The following is a 26,431-nucleotide window of genomic DNA, read 5'->3' on the forward strand; positions in this document are numbered from 1 at the left end:
ACGATCTTTTCGTCGGCAAACGTTTCGACACATCGGCCATTTAAGAGGTGGTTTACCGTCCGCGTTCCAACAGTGTACAGAGAGTTTTCATTTTGCTGGAAAATGCGGTTCACGAAATTTTCAACGAGAAAGCTTAAGGTTTCGGGAAAGATATCCGAGACTCGATTTGAATTCGAATCTTGGCTCGATGATAGAATCGATCGCACTTCCATTTACGACCTGATAACTGGCTCAACGAGTGGAAAACGTGGTATTCCACGTCGATCTGACGATGGCCGCTCGGTTTTAGGCGCTACGGCATTCCAACCACGCGTGTCCGGAATCTTAGATTTCAGCGGATACCGATTGAAGCTCGTCGGCGAACGTGTCGGTCGAAGCAAATCGTGGAAAAGGGATATCCTGCGGGACGTCGGCTATCCACGTCGCATGTAGCATGTATCGACAGCGCGTCGGGAATAACTCCCACGTTCTTTTTTTAATTAACCGGTCGATCTTCCTGGATGCCAGATTTCATACACCTACGGTAGAGTTTCTCTACGAAGAATAATACATTTTTATCGGATCTGAATGGTCTATGTAACGATGAATTTGCGGTAATTACTATCCTTGTATCGTATGTAACTGTATTCGTTTATTTGCTGCTTCATTTACGTATTAACACTTTGACTACCACGTTGGTCGCATATGGTTTCTCCTGTGACGCCACTGTGGTCATCGGTGATCGGAGAGCTTCAACTTCTTATAATTGTAAAAATCGTATGAAAATTGACAGGGGATTTTGAATATAACCGATGAATAGAAGATACTTTGAAATAAAAAATACCCTATTGAACGATTAGACATTTTTATTAGAACGTCGATAAGAAGAAATGAGAACGAATCTTGCATCTAACGGTGCACTGTGTTTGCATCCGTATCTTTGAGGGGTAGTCTACGAATATTATTATAAACACAGCTTAGAAAATAATCGCAAATGCTGCTTTATAATCGTATAATTGAAGTTAGTAGTGTGCACATACTTTACTATTATACATGTCGGAGAGGAAAGGACATCGGGGCCTTTCTTTTGGAGTGATTAGGAAAACCCCCAATACCCTAGCGCGGACTTTTATCGTAGCTACCCTTAAGCAATAAAAATAGGAAAATAGTTGTAAGACGCTAATCCGATTACGTGTACTCAGGGTTTATGACGATGGGCTTGGGCTCGAGGTGACATAATGAGTCGCCGAACGTAGCCGCGGTCACGGGACGGACATGTAACAACAGAGGTATGGAATAATTATGCAGCTCTCCTTAAAAACAAAGATTGACTCGAGAGGTGGGAAGAAGACGATATAAAGGCAGTTCCATTTGTACTGGGAGTTAGTTAATTAGTTAGTGAGTGAGTGAGGTATCGAGAAAGTTATGGAGTTACTTATCGAGAGAGTGATTACGATTAGTACGTGGAGTCACACCAGGATCGTGTATCACATCGGATTCGTCTTTCCGTGGCCGTGGATTCGTATCGAATCTAAATTCATTGCCATCGACCTCTCGTTTGTCCGATTGCCGTCATTACCTGTAACCTCTCGTAATCATCGCCTCGGTACCAATAACGATCAGCTAGCATACATAACCACGATGGTCAATTCGTGTGAAGGTTCATCAGACGCCCATACTTCAAATCCTTCTCCGACATATATAAAACGAGCAAATACTCTTTACTAATATCTTCTACACGTGTCAACGATATATTCTGGACGTTTTGCTTGCGACGAAATAACGAACGCGAATGCTTTGTCGAAATAAACGAAGTCTCGTTGTAATATGTCGCTATCAACTGTTACCAAGACGCCACGGCGGTCACCCGTGACCACCAAAAAGATAAACGGTCCACTGGGGAAGAACGTTGTCTTACATGGTCAATTTATTATCATTTTGCCATTATATGCTTCGAATAATAAAAATACTGCCGTGGCGTTCTGAGCGAAACGTGTGATTTCGGCGTGGCAGTGAAAGTGTTAATTAATCGAGTCTAGGTATGATAAATTGAATGTGTAATTTAACAAATGCTATAAACGTTGAGAATTGTGGATCTTAGTCGTCGAAATAAAAGTAAAGGGACGCCAAGGTTACACTTGGAATTCATATTAAAATAGTTTTAGATTTATTCGATAAACGATTTGCAGGATCTTCGTCGACGCTTTCTTTGTCTCGCCATCTTCCATACCACGCTGCCAACGGAACAGTTACATTCGTCTGTTTTTCGAGACGCCGCGCACACACGTACTTCCATACACTCATATTCACATACGTGTGTCACTGCGAATCTAGTCTAACACACAAAATTATACGAATTCCGATAATAAAAAAGAATGAAATATACAATAATCACGGTATAAATGTCCGAGGATTTATCCGAGGATACGAGTATCGGTGTACTCGGACAGAAATGAACGAACGCAGAACTTTTGAAACGGATTGTAGCAGCGAACATCCCCGGAAACTAGGCCTTAGGCCGGCTAGATTGGACGGGCTCGCGCGAAATTGCTGAATGCACGAAATGAAAGTATCACAGCTGACGGGTTGGGGTGGAAAGCGGTGGAGATAGACGGCAGGGGACGAACAGAGGGAAACAGAGGGAAAGAGAGAAAGAGAAGCCCACCATGCCAGTGGAGGGTGGTTTTTGCCGAGGGTGCTTTGGCTTTTTCATAACCGGCGGAAGAAGGGTTGTGCAGACAATGGATCTTCATCTAAATTGTAAATGGCACGTTGTAAAATTGTAAATGGTCATTAGTTCGCATGCCCGTCGATACCTCGTCGCCGCGATTTATATTAGCCTTTCAACCGTCCGCTCTTTTGCATACAACGAACGCCGCGCGTTTACACCGTTCGATTCGCTTTTTGAATCGTTTCGCCAGCGTTGAAGCTCGATCGCGTAGCCATCGTCCACATAGCGGCGTTCGATCGTAAAAATATTGGCTTATTCCTATGCTGGAAATTCTGACGAATCGTTTTATTAAAAGTTACGATTCCATTTTCTCGATGCGAATCCATCGAAGAACAAGGATGACTCTTTGGAAAAGAGAAGTGGAAGAGTCGCGAGCGATGGGGCAAGGAAGAAGCTTCTTTTCTTGCTTTTCTAGTCGCGGCGGCAAGAGGGAACAGAGACCGAAGCGGCGGAAGAGAAGATAGGAGAAAATCAGAGAGGTTGGTCGGTGGATTTACATTTTGATAAGAAATCTCTTGGAAAGTTTCCTCGAAGCGACCTACCTATCTCCCCTCATCTTGTTCTCTCGCTCGCGATAGATAAGGAAGGTGCTTTTATCCGAGTCCTCTCGCTTCTTCCGGTAACCCTGCCACCACCGCCTTCTTATTCTTACCTCATTACGCCGGATTAGCTTATTCGAGGCGCTGGCGGGCGCGGCGTTCGCGGTGAAAAATCGCCTTGCCCCTCGGTACACGTCGATTAAGACGAGCCTCGGAGGCGAAACGAGCTAAAAGAGAAACCGTGTGCGCGCCGACCTCCGATCTAATTTCAATCTCGCTCGTTCCTCGCTAGATCTCGCTCAGAGAGTCGTCCTCTTAGCTTTCTTCCTCTGTTCCGGTAGTAACTTCGTCAAAGTGTCCGCTTCAAAGCCGATACTCTTTTCTCCGTCTCCGCTTTATTACGTTCGATTTAATTAGTCCGATTGAACGGAGAGAGAAACTGGCCGCCTCGGTCGCCAAGCGTCGATTAAGTGGACCCGCGAGAACGATAAAGTTGGAAGTCACTGTCGGACTAAGAAATTCAAAAGGAAGTTTTTCCCGTCGCAGCTCGCGGGAATCGTTGTCGGAATTAATTTTCTCCAGCGTCGCGTTTTTCCCCGACGCTCGCCCGCGTGTCTTTTCCCATCGGTGCAGAGTCGGTCTTCCGGTTGACTTTCGTCGATTCTAAAGAGTCGACCGGCCATCTCGCACGGTCACACCGCTGATCACCTGTGACACGGTGCAACGAGGAAAGACCATTATCGAGGATGCTGTCGGAATTATCTTCCGCCACAACGCGTGACACGTCACCGCATGACCAAACGGAGGATCTAACGGTTTCGCGAGCGGAACGGCAGATTGCGGGGTCGATGTCTGCAAAGATTATCCTTCGACTTCTTCGAGAATCGCCGTCTTATTCGTACGTGTTTGCTCCTGGTAAACAGAAAAACCAGAAATAACTGTTTCGATTTTATCGTAGGAATATTCCATAACGGAAGGTACTACGACCGCGCTACTTCCAACTATAAACTGTCGCACTTTGCACCATACTTTCTATATTTCCAGCAAGTTTCTCTTCGCGTTCGGCTACTTTCTTTCGTGTTATTTTTCGTCGATCCTCGAGAAACACGGTCGATGGACTTTGAAGAGTAAAATGAAAAATGCCGCGATGCTGAAAAGACCTCGCCAGCCAATTAAGGATATTGCTAGGTTCGGTAGGATCGCGAATCAGCGACCCTTGCAGCGGTAATAACGAAGAAACGCGCGGATCAAAGTGCGCGGATACTTAACGAACTGCGCGGCGTTCACTCCCTCGTCGTTCGAACAGCGAAACGGAGAAAAGCATCGGGTTGCTGGTCGATTTTTACGCGTGCGTGTTTCGCTCGTCGCACGTGAGTAGCGTGCGATACGCGCGATCGATGGCTGAAGAACGCAGCCACGGTTGCGTTCGTCGCGAATTCATGCTACCGCTCGCCCTCGTCGACTTTCTCTCCTCTCTTCTCCGTGGCATTCTCAGTTCTCTTTCCGGCGATCCACCCTATCGTTTCGTTTCGCTTCCTTCGACGATCCGCCATTTGTATTAATGAGCGGAATCGTTCGGGTTTTTGCGTGTGCACCCTCGTCGCGCATCGATCGGGACGAGAGTAGTGGATAAAGCAAGGACAACGCGGAAGAAGCGCGTTGTTCGGAACGTTTTAGGCGCCCCTATTTATTCAGCTGATAGGAGAATGCGGCGAGTCATGGCGCGTACAAACCAGCGCAAGAGGGATCGCTCTTCCTCGTTAGGTAAAAACCACTCACCAACGAGATGACTGAGGGTTGATCGTTTCGAATTTCGTGCGCTGGGTTCTATCAAAGGTCTCTTCTCGGTTTCGATGTTTCCCTCGTGCAATCTTTAAGCCCGCGTGTCGGTAGTGTTTTCCTTTTTCCATATCGAACAGAGAATGGTTAAAAGCTAGCGCCACCTTCGATAAACATGCCCGATGCGGTCAACTTTGAGTCTCTTTGCCACGATCGAGACGTTCAGAAGTCGCGTCAACTTCACAGCTCGAAAAATACGGGAATATCAGTCGTGTTGCTACTTTTCCGATGCGATTAGGAGACTGATGAAAGTTCCAGTCGATCGGATTGTTTTGAAGGTTTTGAAGATAATTATTCTTGCGCCACGGATAGAATTTCGAAGGGTGTTATCGCGAATAGTCGGACTCGGCCATCGCCAAGTACGCGGTTCCGACCATCCGTCACTTTGAAAAATGACGCGGTTCTTGTCCGGAGGGCGAGGAAGTGTAGAGAAAAAGAAAAAGAGGGCAAAGGCAAAGGAAAAAGGAAGAGCGAACGTGAAAACAATGGTTGAACGCGGAGGGCGGATAGAGAGAAGGGAGAATATCGAGGCAGCCGCCAGATTACGAGAGAGACTGAGCTACTTTGCGTCGAGCTACTCTCACCCTAGTCAACGCTTTGTGCAACGTCTCGCCCACCACCTTTTCATCCCCGTGGCTTATTTTCGGCCGTGGAAAGCCTCGTCCGACGTTTGCACCGTCATGCCTCTAACCGGTTCAACCGGATTTCGAGATTGTTACGCGATTTTAGAATGATTAATCGTCATAAACGCTGGTTGTACAGGGCGATGCCTACGTTGTACGAACTTCTGGGTCAACGAACATCGATTCAGCGACGTTGAAGTTGCTAAAAAGTTAATAGGTTAACCAGGATTTAAACAAAGTTGCTCGTGTTAACGACGCATCCAGGTTTATTGTTTTATCCCATGATCCTGCAGGAAGCTATATGCCGATTCAACCTCTTGGTACAATATGTATTTTCCCTAAATCCTTTCCCGTGCCATACGTTGAATCAATATTTTCGTAACCCTGTTCCACGGAGTTTCCCTCTTTCGAACAACTTCTCGAGCAAGGACGAGCGCATACAGAGACGGCTCAGCTCGACGTAGCAGTTCGAAACCTCCGTCAAACGTACACCGACATTTTCTGCCAGCAAATCGAGTTAATTCCGTCATAACTTGCCGCCTTTCCTGTTCCCGATGTATCGTTATTCCTCTCGTTAGATATTCCGTTTTCGCGTCTGTTTATAACTTGCGTCGCCCGGTATATCGATTCTTTTTGCTCTTTCATTCCGTTTCGCCAACCATCGTGAATTTTACGAATGAAAAAAAGAAAAAAAAGGGAAAACACGACGACTCGTTGTTTCTATTTTTGGCGGACAGGAATGGGCGAGCAAAAATTGTTTGTCTTTATCGTCGACCAAACGATTCGAAATACAAGAGGGTGAATACACGAAACAGAAAAGGAGAAAATAGCGGAAACCCCGCACGAATTCCTTTCTCGGTCTCGTTATTTTTCTTCTGCTATAGCTTGCCCCCTTAATGGAGGAACAGCGTTCGATTTTCCGCGCGAATGGAGTGCCTCTTAAATATTCAATCCACCGCGTTACCCGGGCTTGTCCTCCTTCATTCTCCCGTGTATATTCTTCAGCTTTCTCTTCTTGCTTTCCTCCTTCCTTTTCAAATGGAAAAAACCATTTCTTACCTCTCGACTAGAGGACGAGCCCTTTGATTCTCTGACTTCCACTCCGAACTTCCGACCTTCTCCGAATATCCGTATCGTAGCGCGGCAAGTGAGGCGGCAGGTCTCTCGTCGGTATTACGTTTTTCTGCTTGAAATCGTTACGCGATTTACGCCTGTTTAACCCTGACCCGTGGCAAAATTTCGAACGAAGGTTCTTTGCATCGACGAAAGTTTCTTTCTTTTTCTTTTTTTCTTTTTTTTTTTCCGTTTAACAGTCTCTGTAAGCTCGTTCCTTCCTTGTCATAATGGTAAAGAGTTTCGACGATGGACTTTACATTTTGTAGAGTATCAAAGTTGAAGTATAGGTTTAGGAGATTGAGGCATCGAAAGGTTAGTAGGTCGCGCAACTTTCCTCCCAACTACTTCGCGCAGATACGTGTTAGGCAAGTTTGAAGTAAAGGGAATTCTCGAAACGAAAAGGAACAAGCGCGAGAGAATCGTATCGCCGAGTATATCTCAAGTGTGCGTCGGTTCAGTCTCTTTTCATAAATCTTTCGTCGAACGGAGGCGCGGCATCCGAAATTAGGCGGCTGTCGGTGGTGTTTCAACCGCAATTTGCATGCGAAAAGACGGACGAAAATTAGGAGAGAGGAAGGGGAATATCCTCGAAACAGAGAGATGGTCCGCTCGAGAGAAACGAGCCATCGTATCGTTTCCATGGAATCGAGATCCTCGTTCGCGCTTCCATCTTGAGCTTTCGAAATATTCGAGGGAAAACACTGGAGCACGTTAGAAAGACGGCAAGACAACGAGATGGAGAGAAACAGACAGGATTTTCTTTCCTGCAAGTTGGTTTACTCGGCGGGTAGTGGCGCGAGCTCGACTTTAATCGATATTACCGCCCGTGGAAATTAGATCTTCGCGGAGCAGAAATAATTACAGAAGAGTTTGGTCAGCGCGGCGGAAAGGGTGAAAGACTCCCCGAGGAAATTGTGATTTCATTTGTCTTTAATGACGGACAGTTTAAGCGAAAGAGAGAGAGAGAGAGAGAGGGGAACGCCTTGGATGGACTTGAAAAAAGCTCGAGCACCTCGCGAGATTCAAAGGAGAGACGCGATTACTTTCGCGTTCTTTTCTTTGTCTCGCAACCACCCCGTTTGTTCGACGTCCGGTGATATCGATATCCCAGCCGTAATTACGGCCAATTTTCTTTTTCCACTAGCGGTGTTTCGCGTTTCTCCTGCGACACTATAAAATGATCGATCGATGGATCGTTAAACGTTGATCCGAGGAGACGTCGTGGAATTGCTCAAGACGAATAATCGTCCACGCAAAATGTTCGTTACGAAACACGGTGTCCCGATCGTGCTCCATGTAACGAGAAACGATATTTCTTGCAATCGATTGTGCCTACCCGTCTACTTCTCGTTGACATTTTACCACTTCTTGGCGGATAACTTCTTGATTATTAGAAACCACGTCGAAGCGCGTGGGCGAGCGTCGTAGTCCCCGATGAATCGAAAATACTTCGACAACCAATATCTCTTCGAGCATCGACAACCACCGACGAGAGAACCAACGAGACTCGTGTGTTTTTCTTCGGAAATCTTCCCTCGTGTATCAGATTTCCGGACAGGGAATACTCGAGTGACTTCTGCACGAGCCTAGAAACATCCTTCTCGAGTTCTAAAAGCGATTCAGCCGTGCAGTTAAAAACAATAAGCGAAAAGGTGTATGGTGGTATAAAAAGAGAGCCGGTGGCGATGGCGCGGCAACGACGATGGACAACGAGGAACAGCAGCCGCGGAGATCCGGCTCGTATCTTGCTGGATCTTGCGTGCGAGTGTCCTTGCGGAAAGGGGATGAGCGTGACAAGGAAAAAAGGAGCGCGAGAAAGGGCGGCGGTGAGAGAAAGACGGCAAGGAGTGGCGCGGGGCGAGGCTTTGGAGGAAACGCGTCGGTGGATCGATAGGAGCGGTTTCGAGCGGCGCGCATGCGAGCCTCGGCACCAATGGTCGCGCGAGGGTAGTTTCGACGAACCTAGCCGCCCTTGGGCGAAGGAGGACGGAGACAGAGAGGCGGTGGTGTGTGCGACGCCCAGGGCCGGCGTCGAACGCACCCTCGATTCCAAACTTTCTACCCTGCCTCGTTTCTTTTTTTCTCTTCCTTTTTCCAACTATTTCGTTCGATGCTATCTGTGTCTCGTCGTCGTATTTGTGCTCGAATCGTAGATCGTTTTAACAGTTGCGACAATAGCGTCGACGAATACACAGGGCACCGATATTTGCGCCGTAAACGTACAAGGTAAAGAATTTTCCAGGATGTATACGAAGGTGTGTTCTAATGGGTTCAGCCCTGACACGGGAGGGCGCGTGTTTCACTCGATAGCGGATCTCGCTACCGGGAGACGGTGCAACTAGCCAAGAATTAGAACACCTGCCGCGTCTCACGATAAAACGAATCCGTGGAGCGGCGAGTCGAGGAGTTTAAGATGTACGGGTGGACGCGAGATTCGTCGAAATTGTCGACGACGCGCGTGCTTTCGTATTCGTTGGGCCGCGTGTATGCCAGCTTGTTCGCGGGTTTTACCACGTCCGGATGCATGCCTTCCAGTGTCGGACAAGAACAGAAGCCTGTTCGTAAGGATATCACGTATCGGCGCGGCGCGGCGTTGGGCATGCAGATCTCTGCACCCCGTTCTTTGTTGTTCGCGTTCGCGCGTTGCTGCACGCCTCGACTTTGCATGAACGATCGCTCGACCGTAGCAGCTGTACCACGATCGTTTCCCTTCCTTTTCTTTTCTCTCGATCCTCGTCTCGACCGTCTCCGTCTAAATCTGAATTTGAAGGATGTCGGTATTGGAGATTGTATTCTCTGTAATTTGTCGACGAACGAAGAAAAAGAACTGCTTCACAGGGAGGGTAGAACGAGGGATGCCATTATTCTACGCACGAGGTTGATCGTCGTCGAGGGTGAAGGACCCGTGACACCGAGCACCGCCTACTACTCGATGACAATCTTTACGCTATCATTCACCGCGGTAATATAATTACACGCAGCCGTACTTTTAACCCCGTTTTGCGACGAAGAAAGAAATCTTGAGGTTTTGTCCGATGATACGTCTCGATTCTTTCGATTCACCTGAATATTGATGAGGAAAGTACGGTCACCGATGCGCGAGCTACCTCGTCGACTATATACCGTGCTCACCGGGTTATACACGAGCATGAAACATTATCGCATTACCGTCGTTACCATAGAATTCTGGCGTACGCTTCTAGCCGGTGCATAGAAGCCGGCTGTTTGATCCTATCGCTTCGCGTTATCCAACGCATCGATATTTAACCAGTGGCTCTCACCGGTTGAATAATTACAGATCGGTGTCTAATCGCCTTACCGTTTGCGTCACAGGCTTCGTCATTTTCTTTTTCACGCTCCAGATTTCATCTCTGGTCGATAACGATCGATCGATCGCATCGATATCGTTTCGCTGCTGACGCTGTCCGACGTATAAAGCTACGTTATTACAGCTTGCAGAACGGAGATCGTCGATTGACTGGAAATTAATACGTCTTCGCGCCGATAGCGTTTTATCCAGGATCTCTAAGCGATCGAGAGAAACGCGCGTCCTATCTATAAAGAAGGAAGACACGACGCATTAACGAGGCTAAGCGTGGAAATTTATTTATCGACCGGCAGAAACGCCGTCGATAATTAGCGGTTGCCAGGTCCGCGATTTTACCGCGAAGGTAATTGAAAATTGCCCGCATACTCTGCATCCCTTTCGCGTCCTCTCTATCTATCTATCTATCTATCTATCTATCTATCTATCTCTTTCACGCGTTGGAAAGCTACCTTAGAGTCGAGACAATCAGGAACGCGCTATCTATTCGACGCGATCTTCTCGTTACCAATTAGTCGCCGATGTAACGGGCGATTATGCGCCGATGAAGCATCGCGCGATAGCCTGTTGTCAGTAATAAACGAGCCGGGAGATTGTCGATGCTTCATGAACAAGGCGATCGATCGATTTCGACGAAGGTCGCCTCGAGACATCCTCTTAAGGACGCTTACCCTTCTCCTTTGCTCGACTTTCCACCGCCCCTATACCGTCTCTCCTCCTTCCGAGACCGACAACTCAAACAAAAGCCTGGATATAGTGACCCAATTCCCTTTTACCGTATCGCATACACTCGTCAATTCTTTCCTCGTATTTTTCTCCTGATCTACCAAAGTCCTACCGTTCACTTGTCGTGTGTCTTACGATGTCAAGGCACGACGACTCAATTCATCGACAAGCTCGTAAATCGTCTCGTTACCAACCAGTCACGATGGTCACTGATTCGTGACGGTATTAGCCGGCACCTGTACAGGTAGCAGGCCGCAAAAGAGGCCAAGAGGGGGACAGGTGTAAACGACCCACGCGACCGTTCACCCTTTTCTCCGACCCTTCGATGAAATTTTCAGACCGGACAGACAGCAGGTGCACCGTCGTAGCGAGATAACGCGGAATCGCACGATTGAAAAATTCCTCGGTCAACTTCAGCTCATTAGCAGCCTCGTTGCCGCCAATCGAACCGCCTAATTGCGTGTCGACGATCGTCTGGCGAAAATTGCCACGAATTTCATTGACCAGAAACCTGCTCTCGACTCGATCGAGAAACGCGTGGAAAATTGTCTTCTTGAAGAAATTAGAATTAGCGTAGCGGCAGCCAAGAGGGTAAAAGAGTAATCAAAGTGGGAGGAAAATGATTCCGCTGACTTTTACTTCTATCGTAAACCTAATTAATGGAAGCTTTAAAGATAAAAAAGATGTTTATGTGTGTGGATACAGGAAAGCCAGCGTGCATCACGGCGGGAGATTGAAAAGGTGGTCGGTCTCTACCGACCTACAGGATATCGATCGAATGCAAAGAATTGTCAGTGGTTTCCGGAACTTTGCACGGAGCGGATGGCCTGATACGACGAGTATACCGTACCAGGAGAATACCGTACATGTATAAAAATATATACCACTGTGTCAGAGAATGAAAACCGATCCTGTAAGAATATTAACCGCTTCGTATCGGTCACTGTGAAACAGAAGCTTTACATAGACTCTAACTCGGAGATAGATAGCAACTTTTACGATTAACGGCCGAGTAACTTTCTCTGTTAGAAATGTCTCAACTTGTCAATAAATTGGAAAGTCAATCTCGAGTAATTGGATTTTGATTAGTGTTATTTCTGTTAACGCATTGAGGACGGATAACGCTAATTCGCGTCTTACATATTTCATGCGGTATCCTACAAAAAGTGTTAACTACCGTTAAATAAAACAGCAAAAAAAGCGATGGATGCTAAAAACGAAATGTTACGAATGTGTTTTAAATTAAATAAATAATATTGTTAGCTCGGAAAGTTCGTCCGAATTTTAACAAATTTAGTCGACATGGAGAATCATGTTGAAAAGTTTGCCAGATGCGTGTTCGATCAAGGTTCTGGGATAAGCGCTATGCCGTCTCTCGTGGTCCTCTTACCGGAAGATTGTCCGGGAATATGCGGCAGCGTATTTTAGAAGAAATTGTCGGCGCTGAAAAACAAAAGTATCCAAGGAGAAAATACCGCGTATGTACTGGAAACAAAAGGAGGGACGCACGATATTTATATTTGTAAATTTTGCCCGGTGCGTCTCCATCGTGCACATTTTTCCAGCATATCACGCTGAGAAACGTTGCTGGAAGTATCATCTTTAAATATCCTCGTTGATTTTTAATAAAATATTACGCTTGTTAAACACACTCTCTTGAATCTTTTCAATCGCACGAAAAGTACGCGGGAATTCAGGCTGTATGCTTGTCAGAGCATAATCGATATCTCGTTTCCATATGAATCACGACGATCGATTGAAATTATGCGTAATTCCTATTCGGAAGTCTGGACGTTTGCTTCATAAAAAATTGCAGAGAACGAGGCAATTACGCGAACGTGAGACAGTTGGTTGGACGCGCGGTTCGGTCATCTGGAGCGTGACGAAGGAACGTGCGACGCGAAGACGACAGTGTCCAGTTCGGTTGTTTTTACACACAGTCTCGGCTGACCGTGCGGCACGAAGCGCGCGACAAGGTGCGCGCGCGCAGCGCCGTTTGAAATTCGTGGCGCGGCGCGGCGTGGCGCGGATCCTCCTAGGGGGCTGCGTTCCTTCCTCTCCCGGCTTTCGTTCCACGTCCGTTCGTTCGTTGGGTTCGTTCGTTCGGTCTCGCCCGCTTCCGCGCCGCTCGCGCACAAGTCGATGTAAGGTCGGCGTGTCGTGCCGCCAAGGGAGTGTCGCCGGCCATCTCGACGCCCTCTCGAACCGCTTGGACTCGCGACGATTCCGACCGATTCTCGCCGGCCCACCATGCTTCGTTCTATGTTCCTCTTGACGGCTGTGGTCGAGCGCCGGCTGCATTCGCGAGATTGCGACGCTGTTCCCTGATCGGGTGTTCTCGAAGAGTTGCTTGGACGAGACATCGTTTGGGTTTCCATGGTAGGATCGTCGAACGATACCGAAGTGTAGTTGGTTTTATTGGCTACGAGAACTCGAACTAGCGGAGTCGTACGTAAAGAGTGACTCGAGGAAATTAGGATCGCGAGTGAAAGGATCCGCGGCTCGTTGAGAAGATAACACACGGCCAGGGTGTTGCGTGTTCGAAGAACGATCGGACAGCTTCGATCTTGGAAGAATAGAGAGACGTATCCCGATTCGGCATGACGAGACGCACCAGGGGACGGTAGTTCCTGGTTGATAGGGATGTCCTCGTGACATGTTACCCCGTGACCTTGGCTGTCGCGACTACAACGCTGTCGTCCGTGGAGAGGCACGCCTCCTGGCGCACGGATCGAGCGAGGATAACGGTCGATCGGTGTCGTTTCATCCACGTGGAGTCGAGTACCGCCTGCTGCCCGTGCTGCAGGTGAAACCTGATTACGCGGTCCCGTATGTTCTCTGCTGGAGGGTACCCAGCACGACGATCCACAGGATCCAGGTCCCGCTACAGCATCATCATCAGCATCACCGACAACATCGTTATCAGCGTCGCCATCGACAGCGTCGTCGCCGACACTTTCAAGCAACGGCTACGCCTCGAAGACATCCTGTCCCGTTCTTCGCGGCGTCCAGCTATCCTTTTCCATACGCTTGTAGTAGCTCGCAGCGAGGCGATCTTCCTACAGTATCTGGTATGGAAACAAGGTGAGCCCTGATTAGTTTCGGGGATACGTGCCTGCGCTGTCTACCGGGCACGTTGAATATCGCGGAAATTATCGCGTCACAGCGTCTACGTGTTCCGTTGTTCTGATCAGAGCGCGCTCTGTGCCCTTTGATATTTGATTTCCGCGATTAGGACTCGCTTCTAACGTCTAAACAAGTTTCGAGATTAGATTTCGACCGAGTGCCCGCTGTGTCTCGCTCGATGATATTTCGGTTTCGAAGATAACTTTTACGGGGCAACGATAGTTTCACGAAAGGCTAACTCTGGTTCACCGTAGACTATCGAACGGCGCAACTTGGAACGTCGAGTGACACGCCAGATTTTCTGGATCATTATCACGCTGCGACGGACTGCACTGTGAGATTGTAATTCGGTATCGGGAAACTTTTCAACGTTTCACCCGTCTTTTTTGTTGGTTTCGTCGAAAGGAAAAAAGATCGATACTCGTGCCACCGACGAAAGAGCAAAACCAACGAAGGTCGTTTCTGATTGGCTAGGCAGCTAGGTGAAGGCGAGATGCAGTTTCATCGGCATGCTCTTTACTTTTTATCCATCAACCGCGATCTTCTTTTCTTATTATAGCTTGCCTCCTCCTTTTCCCTCTGCGAATTCTTTGCCACGTTTGCTTCTTGAATTTCTCCGTTCTCCGATTAAACGCCTATCTTCGATCATCATCCCCCCGGTAGAAGAAAACAGAAACGCGTGGACGTAAACTTCGAAGCAGACGCAATTCGATTATATAGAAATTTACCTTTGCTCCCCTGCGCACTGTTAAACCCCTCGCGAGACACGACGCCAGATTGTCGTTCAACCCCCTTAGCCTGCTGGTCACACCCTTGTCGGTTTTTGACAGCGACGTAGAAACATTTCGTCGTCACCTCGAAATTTGATACCAAACAGGTGTTGACGCAATGGCGGAGAAAAGTTGCTGATTAGCACACTCGTCCGTTGCTTATATCTCGCTCGTTGAGTGGCGTGGCACCTCGTGATCCGCCGGTCTTTTCGACCCATTTGCGTTCCACGTAGCCTCGCGTTCGTTCGTTCGCTTGTTTCTTCGAACGTTTGCGAAACAACGGTTCCCCTGCCTGTTGTGTGCCGTAGCAAAAGCAATTCAAAGATATTGCGACGAAGTGAAATTTAGGATGATTTTCCACGATCTCGTAAACACGTTGGTCAACTTCACATTTATTTATGGAACGTTAGAAACGAAATTCGGTAGAAGAAATACGAATAAGCTAGCTTCGTTAAAGCTTGAGGAGTCTGGCAGGAAAATTCGATGCTCCCATGCGGCGATGTCGCTGCGTTCTAAACCAAAAAACTAAGTCGACGACGCCTGCTGCGTTCGCCGGCGTCGACAGATTTCTTCGCGTTCGTTCCTCGACCTCCCGCTGCTCCGGACACTGAACTCCGTGCGGCCAACAGTTTCTTTCCAACCGGACTTGAAAAGTGGAGTGATCCTTTCCCGACTGTCCTTTGCGCCGCGAGCTGACCGGAATATTAATCGAGCCGTTTGTCTCGGCGGTCTTGCACGCGCAAAATAATATTCCTGCTTAACGCGTTTCCGAAACTACACGCGAATATTGATGTCGGTCACGTGCTGCTCTTCACGCGTAGGCGATTCTCCTTTTTCTTTGCTTAACGCGCTAGGAAATAAATATAAGCAAGATTTTTTAGAAGTAATCTTTAACGAAATAAAGTACATCTCTGTCTGCGAATCTGCTGGATCGCGGTCATATCGTATACATATTTTGATAATATTTCGTATTACGTTCGATATCGAGTAGAAAAATTGAATTTCTGTAATGTGTTTTAAAGGGAAACACGATTTAAAGTGACAAACGTTGTCAAACTTTGATCAAAAGTGTATTTAACTTGATAAAAAGATGTTTGGAGCTTTGTGTTTTAAAAGTTCGAATAGAATTGTATTTAAAGGGATGAAATAAAGAAGCAGGTAACATTGTCATAGTTTCAAAAATCTTGCTCATTTTTCGTTTTTCCGTGAAGGAATTTGCGAAAGGATTTCTGCGAAAATCCTGAAAGGAAAAAGGCGGAAAAAGCAAATGCGAAGGATTTCGTTGACCGTTCACGGTAAACCATTTGCAGCAGCTGAGTTGGCAACTGGTCGTGGCTTAAAAGCTCCCCGAAGCTCCGACGACCTATCAGCGATGCTTTTTAAGTTTTTACATCCGTCCCGCGGTCAGCTCCGAAGAAAAGCACCGGGCTCGATGAATTCCCCTGATAAAACCGTCCGATCCCCATATTTCTTCCACCGTTACCGCGATTCGTGCCGCGCGAAATCTTCTTGAAAAACCACGACGTCTCATTCACCGATTCTCCTGTAAAAGTCAAACTCACGACTTCTCCCATTTTTTTATCGGAGAATATTTTTTCACTCTTTACGTTGGAAATCAATGCCACGAGCGTTACGTCCCTTCGGAAACTTGCGAAAATAATTATACAAAATACACCGTAGTTTTTACGTAATTCTGACCGTGGAATTTTCAAAAGTTGTTCGTTGATGTCCATAGAAATTCAGCGATGCCTGTATCACGAGTGGGTGATTTATGCGAAGATTCGTCTCGATTAAATACATTTTTATCTCGGGATCTAAGCAAGCTGGGCCATTACGGCGAGACCTACGGGAAGATTCATGAGGGCACGGTTATTCTACGGGAGCGTAATTTTCTAGGGTGGTTGCAGGGTTCGCGAGGCCGGCACGGTCGGTGGCGGAGGAAATTCTAATTTTTCAGGGACACCTTCGTGTGCCACGGAAGGGGTTGCGCGCCGCTATCGTCGCTGCTGAAATTGCAACGTTCACGAAAGCGGCGGCCGTTATCGATCCCTCCTTCGTTCCGTGTCGTACATGCTGCCGACGAGTACGTACGTGCTCGTTATCGCCCTCTTCAACCGAACGACACTTTATCTGGATAAACGGCGAATAAAAGGGACAGAGAGAAAAACTAGCCCGATATCGCGACGTATGAGAGACGACCTTTCCTTCATCGAGGCCAGTTTTACCCTTATTACGCTTTCTGCTAAGGGGGATGAATCGCTGTAGCTCGAGCCGCGTTATAGAACTTTTCTTTTCTTTCTTTCAATTATTCGATCTACTTTAGTCGGCCGGCTTTGGTTTCAATTTTCCGCGTGCCCGTAACCGCGGGTAAAAGATCCGTCGAGGTACACGCGAGGAAACAAGGGAATTGACCTGCTAACTAGTTGTACACAGTGGAACAGGTTTGTCACGATCAGACAGAGAAATCGCGCGCGGTAAGAGTCGCGCGAAACGGAGAATCTAAAGGGTGTTTGGTAATTCGGCGATCGAATTTCATACGCTGCTTTGTTATCAACGTAATTATTGTTTCGACGTAGTTGTAACCAGCTGTGCAAATATCGTAGAAAAGAGAACGCGAGAGTTATCGGGTGTCGTAATCGCGTGACATTAATAAACCCGTGGCTTGATCGGGATTCTATACATATCCAGCAAGTTTCTTTCGCTCAACCTTTCTCAGAAACATTAGCGCCATTATCTTGTAATTAGAAATTCACTGAAAGGTTACGTAAGGTAAATGATTTTCCGATTGCCAGCTGCTCACCGTCAGTGAGCGAAAAGAGAATGTTAATAATCGAACGGTAGACGCATCCCTCTTCGAAGACGATTTCCAATCGTCTAAAAAATGTTACTTACACGTTGTTGGGAAAGATTCGATCGTTGGAACGGAATTCATCGAACGATACGGTCGTTCGGATCTCGCTGGAATCCCTCTTCTTCCTCGAGTGCACTCGTTTCTGCTTCATCGATCCTCCAGACTATCGAATCCGGCTAGTTTTTGAGAATACTCCGAAAGAGAAGGAAGATCTCCGACGAACATTCGACTGCGTTTGGACGTTCGAAGCTCGAGCCGTTTGGCACAGGACACAGGACGTTCGATATCGTCCTAATTGCGTAAAGTTTGCAGCTGATCGAACGAGGCGTGCCGCCAAGATAAAACTTGAATCTCACTCGCCGAGCTTTATACGCTGCAGGTGAGGATAGAAAATTGAAACTGTGGAAAATGTAAACCTTTGAAAATTTGAAAATCGGAAACAAAGCACGACGAGATAAGCGCGAACAAACGAAGCGAGATATTTTCACTCGCGGCAATCACGGAACGATCGTACTTGCATCTTCTTTCACGTGCGTCGTTGTCCATCGTTATCGCGAAACGGCCGGGTTATCGTTGTTTCTGGCATCCTCGAGCTTCGAGGATCGACCCATCTGTCACTCGGCGCGGATCATTCCGCAGATTCCATTCTCGGATAAAACATAAAATATTACAGAAACTATCGCGCCAGCGTGAGAATGATGCCGGCGATATCCGCGGAGCTGTTTGCCGCGCTTAAAAGCGACGCTGCCGCGAGGAGATTCCTATAAATTGTGCGCAGGTGTTGTGCCTCTTCTTTTTTCCATGCGATCGCGCGCGTATCGACGTTGACTTTGAGTAAGTGCCGATTCTAGCGATCTCGCGAGAGATCGAACGGTGTATCGCAGCCTTTTGCACGGATCGATCCTTGTCGAGCGGCGAAAGGTTGCTCGTCCGTGTCATTACGTTTTATCACTGGCATCCGTGACGTCACCAAGTTATTTTCGATTACGCGTACCGTTACTTACAAGACCGAAGGTGCGACGACCCGTTCGCGACACTGAAATATCGCTGCCCCCGAGACGACCGTGAATAATTCTCGTTCAACCGCGCGAATTTTCTCCGATCTGCCATGCATCTCCCCTTTGCTTTCGTCTTCTACCAGGATATCGTTATTAGCGAGATTTTTTAGGGTTTCTAAGATAGAAATTGATAGGAGAAACGGTGAAAATTCAAAGGGATCCATCGACGTTCGTGAGGTGTCGCAAAGTTGCGAGATTTCTTCGATAACCCTGACGAATCAACCCTGGAAGAACAGCAGCGTCAGACCGTACGCGAGTCAGAAGGTTTTTGGAAATGAAAGGTGACTTTTAGAGAAAGGCAAAGCTCGTGGTTGGCGCGACGTGTCGAACGGTGAAAATGCCAGGATTTTCGTGGGATACCGAACGGTCGATAATTCTCGCGAATAAAAGACCGTTGACGTCAGGAACAACGTCGTGCGAGATTTTATTTAAACCATGACAAGCAAGTTGAATGGCCTGGCGATAATGCGGCGTTCGTGCCGCGTCAATAAGATGACATAGAAAAAACCGTGTACGAAGCTATCCCGTAAAAAGCGAGATTACGTTACTACTTCTGTTTTGCGCGATGTAAAATCGATTCCATCGAGAAGAAGGCAATTATGTTAAAGATATACAGGTGCTCTTTTTGGGTTATATCAGTGTGTAAAGCAAATTCATCGAGGCAGTTTCGCGTCGTTCGTATACGCTACAGAGGAATGAAGCCTCGCAACGACTCGTGTTTTTACGCGTTACAGTCTTCTGCACCTGCGGAACTTATTTGGAATTACGTGTTTCCTGTGCGCGCTCGCCTCGTGCTTGCCCCTTGCCTCTTCAAGAATCTCGTATTCCCGAGGAAACGATTATTTACCATCAACGACTCGTTTGTTCATTGTTGACATCGTTGGTAGAATCGTTGGTAGAATCGTTGGTAGAATCGTTGGTAGGTAGAAGGTAATCGAGGCAATTGCTCGATTTTCGATCCAACTCGAAATCCACGATTAAATAATGGTTTCCACGCCGACAGAGGAGGATGCTCTCCATTGCGTGTTTCGGCGTTGCCAACGTTCTGTCGTAAGAACAATGAAATCCATTCGCCGCGCATGCATAACCGATCTTCCATCCGATGAAAATAGAACGGTTGGCGAGATGAAAATATCTCGGAGCATCAATAGGGAATTTCACGCGCGATCCGCGATGTATTTGTATTACGTCCGACCGCCCACACGCGACGCGCGCTTCCGACCCCCCCGCCCGTGTCCGCGCCGTATCCGCGGATTTATTTACACGTTAATTTCCATCGATCGCGGGATACGGGCAAGATTAAATTACCAAACAAAATCTCCTATGCACGTGCTCCATGACGCGGTTCGCGGCCGTTCGTCGATCAAAGCGTGCGTCGTACCAATTTACGTCACGTGTGATTTAGTCGCGTGTTGGCTGCGCTCGTGCGAAACGGAATAGCGGAGCAGTAGGTAAAACGAGCCTTCTTCAAAGAACCTCCAAGCAGCAGCGGGACCAACGTGGAGCCGCGTGTATCATCTTTTCCCGTCGTTGCTCCAATTATAACTTTCCTCCGATAAATTATAATCTCGATCGCACACGCTCGTTTCGAGCAGCGGATGCATCCTCTCTTTGCGGCGAGTAAAATCGGTATCGGCGGTTGTCCCGGGGGGTAGCATCTCGCCTCGACTCTATGGCCATAACGTCTTCCATTTGTTACGTTATACGGAATCTATCGAAAAAAAAGCGTTTCTTCGATCTACACACCGGTGGTTTCCAGTAAATTAATGTTTTATCGCAATATTGGCCTTCGGCACGAGGGTTGACAACGAACAGATGTTCGCGGGGAATGCTCGAAACGAGTAAATCGATCGGTCGATACGTCGATACGACTACGTGACTCTTCGGCCGACCGTGTATCGCGAAAAAACCTCGAACTCGGAACAAAAATTGGCAACAAGAATTTTTTAGTCAAAACTACGCGGCGTCGAGCAACCTGCACGGATGCACACCGATTAAGGGTTCTCAACCAACCGCAAAAATGTCTACTACTCGTCCATGAAGCGATATCATCGTTTTTTCTGCTTTCATTTCTACGATACTCCTTTTACGACCATTCGGACGGATCTTAGGGTCATCGTTGCAGCTGTGCCTGCTTTCAAGCTGAAGATTCGAAATCTCCACGGAGGATGAGGCAATGAGAGTCACTGTATTAAAGCAGACGGGTCGCAACGTTGCCGCATATCGCAGGTTCCACTCTTCTATCGACCGAGCAGCGTTGCCAGCTCCTTTTCCATGCCTTTATCGCCCCTTTCCATGCAGCCCTCCACTCGTCTCCCTTCCTCCCTTTTCTACCTCTCCTGCGTTCCGCTTTGTCCCTCCCTTTCGAGCACTCGCGGTCTCGTTCTCCCCCTCGATTCAACGCCATATTTCTTTCTTTATCCGTACTTCGGGCTACGAACCGTCGGACCTAGACTCTTCTTCTCTCATCTTCGTCCTTCCGTCTTTATTTATCCCCTCCCTCGCTTCTCCACCCATCCCGTTTTCTCTCTGCCTTCGCCCTTCATCCCTGATTCTTCGCCTCACCTCTTTCTGCCCAGCTGTTTAACCTTCCTAGGGCAGATGCCGCGCGGTTATTCCTTTCGCCGCGGTATCACCTTTATCGTACCTGCCCCTCTCTTCCTCACCTCCCCTTTTTCACTGTATTCGTTCGTAATTACCCGATAAGGGTAATCCGGCCGCGAAGGGCTCGACGATCGACTCGACCTCGATCCTTCTTCGAGATTTGCCACGGAATCTCGGTTTCGCAGGATCACCTCGGCCTCCTCCGTGTTGTTGTCCTCCGTACACTCGATGGAAGCTAGCGCGCAAACGTTCGCACCAGCGCCGCTTCCTCTCGACGAATCGACTGGTGGTCGAAGAAGAGGCTCGGTCTGGCTCCGTTTCTTTCTTTTTTTTTTTCCCTTCTTCCTTTCAAGCACGCTCCCTGGAGTGTTGGCTGGCGTTCGACACTGTCCGCCAGGCTCGTATTAAAGCAGCCATGAAAGAAATATGAAACGGATGACCGGCGGTCTCGAGGTCAGCCCGGTCAATAACTTCGTTATACGGGCCAGTTGAAGGCATTTGCTTCGATTCTGCCGCGAGCTCTAGCGAACGTTGCCTCCTTGCTTGCAACGTCCACGGGACGTTGTATGAATTATTTAAGCATATGAACGCTATTATCGAGCATGAACCAGTTACGTTATATACGAAATCCGGTATACTCGTTCGATCTGTATTCATCGAGATACGCGGCGAAGAAACGTCGTTGAAGATCCAAGAATCGTATCTTTCGTGGTTGTTCCATTAGTCGCTTCTGAACTCGGATGGTTGAAGGAGAAACTCGAACGAGAGCGAAAGAGGAGCTGATCGCGCGAATCGCTTCGGAAGGCACGTTTCCTGTTGGTCCGAGTGCCTCGCTTCGAGTTGGTCCCCTCTGATCCGCGTTGGTCTCGAAACTCAAACCAGATATCCTCGACGGATCTCGTCGCGACGTGACTCACCGTGAATATTACCAGTAGGTGGAGGTCGAAGGGCAACGTGGATCTGGGACGATTTCAGTTGGCCCGTATAACTTACAGCAGAAGAGAAACCTGGGAAGACGTGTCCGCTACCAGACGCTAAGGACGACATAGCTCGCCGAAGATAAGCTATCGCCGCGCATCTTTCGAATAATACACGGAATCGGAAAAGAAATTTCCAAGGCGGACAATTGCCACGGCGTATTCCGAGGATGTTTCGCTCGTTGTTCGGTTGGCACGATTAATCGATCGATCGATCGTAGATTACGTCTTGGCGCGCGTGCGTCGTGAATGGGAATCGTTGGTTTACGTACTCAAAGGATCTTCGCCGCGTAACAGTCACGCTAACGAGCTATCGAAACCGCGTGATTCAATAACAAATATGCGATCGTATCTGGCGAATGAAAGTAGGAAAGGTTAGCTGGAGAAAATAGGATCATCGATTAATAACAGTCGTATCTAGGTATCGTATTGCTACTTTGTTCCAAATTGTAGACCGGTAATAGCCTGTTTCTCTAGGAACGAACAGAGCCAAGCAATTGAGCGCATCTCCGAACAAAGACTCGTTCGTTACAGGCACTTTAGCAAAAGTAACAGTTACTTTTTACGACCGTTAATCGAGCGCGACGCGAAAGGTGTGGGCGCGCGTGCATCACGGGCCTTTCATTATCGAGCGGGAAACGCCTCTCGTTATCGTGAACATTTGGTGAAATAAAAGCTCGATGAATTTATCCGTTAAAAGATGAATTCTGAAATTCTACTAGCATCGTTAAAACTTCCGTCGTTCGGATTCTATTAGGCTTGCTTTCTTTTTTTCCTTTTTTATGGTTACAATCCCGAAATCACAGGTGAAACACGAGAGAAGAACGATTCGTTCGAAAGCGGATAAAGGTCAGCGGTCCGTCATCGTGGACAAGTTTACCTACAGCGAAGCGGGTCTCTCCGCGCGCCCCTCGATGCTCGATGCAGCCAGACGGGATAATGTCGTGTAATGAAGATTAATCTCGTCTAGTAAGCACCGACCATTCCTGTATTCATAAATCAATCGTATCTGTCCGATTATCATTCAAATCTGACTGGATCCTCCAGAACGGCTAACGTACGCGTTGCTGCATGGGATCGGCGAATCGGCCACCGTTGGTACACCACTGCCGATCGAATTATCGACAATAGGTGCGACGAAGAATGGTAACCACGGATAAACGCCGATTCTCTGTCCGCGTGTTTGGAAATCTGGAAACACGCCGGAATTATTCGTGATTGTCCGTCATTTGCCACGCCTTGTGTCAGATGGAATCGTTTCCGTGATTGACGCGCTTTGCCGCCGCGTCTTTTCACTCCCTCTCGAAGCTAATTTGATGATTAGATCGATACAAACATTCCGAAAACATGAAACTGGAATTGGATTGGTACGAAGGCAACTTGGCGCATTTAACCCTCGCGTAGACAACCAAACGTGTAGTGGTTATCCAACAAGGCCGTAAATAAATTTGCATCTTCGATGTACGAAAATTTCAGCGATAAATTTCGACCAAAAAGGTACTCAAAGAGTGGAGGATTCGATCGTTGCAAACTCCGCTTGATATAGTATAATACTTGAAATATTTTCGCTTGAAAATAAAATCGTTACACAGAATATAGAGATTAGTAGCCGGTTGCCTGGCATTAGGGTAAAAAAAAAATGGTTGGTTGGCAACGACGTCTCGAGACTCGGTTTTCACGTATTCGAGCAAAATTACCTGAACGTCCGAAGGTCAGGCGAATCCGCGGGATCTTTTACTCGCTGGGACCTTGTAATTACTCAGGCAAACGCTTTACCTGCGTTGAATCTTATCGCGCCTCTCGCTTAAAGAGCACGATACCCTCATTAGCTCGATAGTAGTTTATCAGGGCCGTTTATTGGCCATTCCGTCACATCCCCGAAAAGGATATAATCGCATTGATAAACAGTCGACCACAGGGTATACCTATATACGGCGGCTCTATCATACTTGGGAAAATTCTTGGCCGACAGAAACGAGTCCGCAAGAAAGGAAGGAAGTCGTTGGTTCGTTATCGCGAGCCCTTTTTTATTCCCAGTGGCTTATGATAATGACGAATACATATTTCTAGCGATTCGCTTTATGGACCGGAGGAACTCAGCCACTTAACCGATTTCAACGAGATAGCTTTGCCGAACGACCTCTTAGCCTACTCCCACTTTGCTGCAGATATTTCATCGGTCGAGTGGCATTTTTTAATCCGTCGATTTTTTTTTTTTTTTTTTTAAAGCTTCTCGTGGAAAATACGATTCAGCGAGTCGACTCTGCCGCTTTTCAACGATCGCTTCGAGCTCTATCGCTGTGCGTGAAATACCCGATTGCAAAATAACCTTCGAGAGACAATGGGATCGTTTTAATTCAGAGGACGCCGGAGATTGATCGTTGGAGGCATTGAAAGGATCGTCGAGGACGCGGCAAGACGAGGTCGAGGCAATATCGACGTATTCCTCGGGAGAAAAAAGAAACATTACGAGATCCAAAGGGACACGCGTCCCTTTCTCAGGATCGTTGAAACCCTCCTGCGTGTAATAACGACACTAGCGACCCATTTTATCACATGGCGAAATTATGGCTTTCGCTATTCGTATCCTCGCAGTATTATTATACTAACTATATGTATTCGGTGTTTGGAAATTTTCGTTTATTCGTAAAAGGAGCTTCACGAGCTATCATCGTTTACGTGATCGTCGTTACGTAGCGCCTTTCGAATTTCTCATCGACCAAATTTGGCATTTGCGAAAGAAAAGACGAAGGCCAGCATGGAATAAGAAATACCCCGACGATATCGAATAGGTCGACGCGATTTCGCGGAGAATTTAATAACCCACGGAGCTTTGGAGAAGGGAAATTTTCATTTGGAACGTACGGCGCGTCACAGCTGGAGCGCGTATCTATTAATAACCGTCGTTATTTATTCTTTAATATTTGATTAACTTAATTAATGTTTGCCGGCAACGGTCCAAATGCAAACAACGGCAAGTGCGTGGCCCAACGATGCGTTGCGAGCCGCGTGTTTGCAAATTGTCCGCGTCGCGAATCGAAAAGCTTTGCGTATGAATTTTATGCAATAATGGGCCGCGACTAACCGAGAAACACGCCGCTCTTCGTCCAATTTACAATTTTGGATGGATTAAAGGGAATCGGCGACAAGTTCCCACTGTATTCAATTTCGCCAAATTAACCGTACATATTTGGAAGCTATTCTTCTCTCCTCGTTTCTCTTTTTATCGTAACGGTCTCTTCGCAAAGTGTCTGTGATTCGGCGTAAAGAGAAGCGTAAAAGTAATCCATTTAGTTTTTAAGTAAATACGAAACGTGCAAAAACGGAGAAGATTGCGGAGAATGGAAGCAAATGGAAATGGTCACGTTCTACGGTCTCAACCCAATGACCGCAAACACTCCGGTCCATTTAATATGATAATCGACGATGCGCGAACGCGAGATCGAAAGAGGTTCGTCCTGTCTAAGAACGTGGAAACCGGTTCTCTATCCTTGGGACGAGTCTTGCCGCGGACGCAGCCCGCTGGAAATAGAGCAAGAAAACGTAGAGATTTGTCTCCAGAAGATTACCGCGCAATGTACCGTGGCGTGATCGTAAATTTCGTTTCCACGCGATCAACACTGTTCGATCGCGACGCATCTTCTCTTATGACCGCTGACCGTTATCATCTTCGAATTCTCTTCTAATTCGATGGCACGCAGAGTGCCTTTGATCGTAAACCAGTCCCTGGATATTCGCATGCAAAACTTATTCCTAGTGATCAGGCTTCGAACTTTGCAGTCTCAACTTTGCCGATCGATTCGCAAGATTTGCTGATTTTCCTCGCATAGTCTTAACATAATGAATTCAGACGCTTTTCTTAACGTTATTAGTACAATAATTTATCTTTTCTCATTTAGTCACTCTGGAGTTATAACAAATTCTAATTTTTACCAATCGTCGAAAGAAATATGTTCGTGAAAGGGATGAAGTCGATTTTTCCATGTATTTGTAAATATGTAACTCGTACGATGATCATTATACCGTTATTCGTCCCTATTGCGTGCTTAAATATAAATAAATACAAGTACATTACACGACACGTTGCTCGTAACGAGTGCGCACCAACGATATGGCTATAGCCAGACTCGGTTTGTGTCAAAGCAAAGGAGAATTTTCCGCGCGATT

The 26,431-nt window shown here is 47.3% G+C and overlaps 1 protein-coding gene across 2 annotated transcripts in view; it reads left to right on the forward strand.

The window, feature by feature from the left end:
• The window catches only part of LOC122566176 (protein gustavus), a 155,385-nt gene that overhangs the window by 38,412 nt on the left and 90,542 nt on the right, over positions 1–26,431 (forward strand). The window contains exon 1 of one of the 2 annotated variants that reach the window (XM_043723043.1): positions 13,030–13,962. The exons of the other annotated variant lie outside the window; for it this stretch is intronic. Within the exon in view, the coding sequence (XP_043578978.1) occupies positions 13,535–13,962 (428 nt within the window). The 5' untranslated portion in view covers positions 13,030–13,534. Of the gene's footprint in view, positions 1–13,029; positions 13,963–26,431 lie in introns of those variants that run through there. 2 annotated transcript variants of the gene reach the window in all.

This window comes from Bombus pyrosoma, linkage group LG3 (genome assembly GCF_014825855.1).
Source record: "Bombus pyrosoma isolate SC7728 linkage group LG3, ASM1482585v1, whole genome shotgun sequence".
NCBI classification, from domain to species: Eukaryota; Metazoa; Arthropoda; class Insecta; order Hymenoptera; family Apidae; genus Bombus; species Bombus pyrosoma.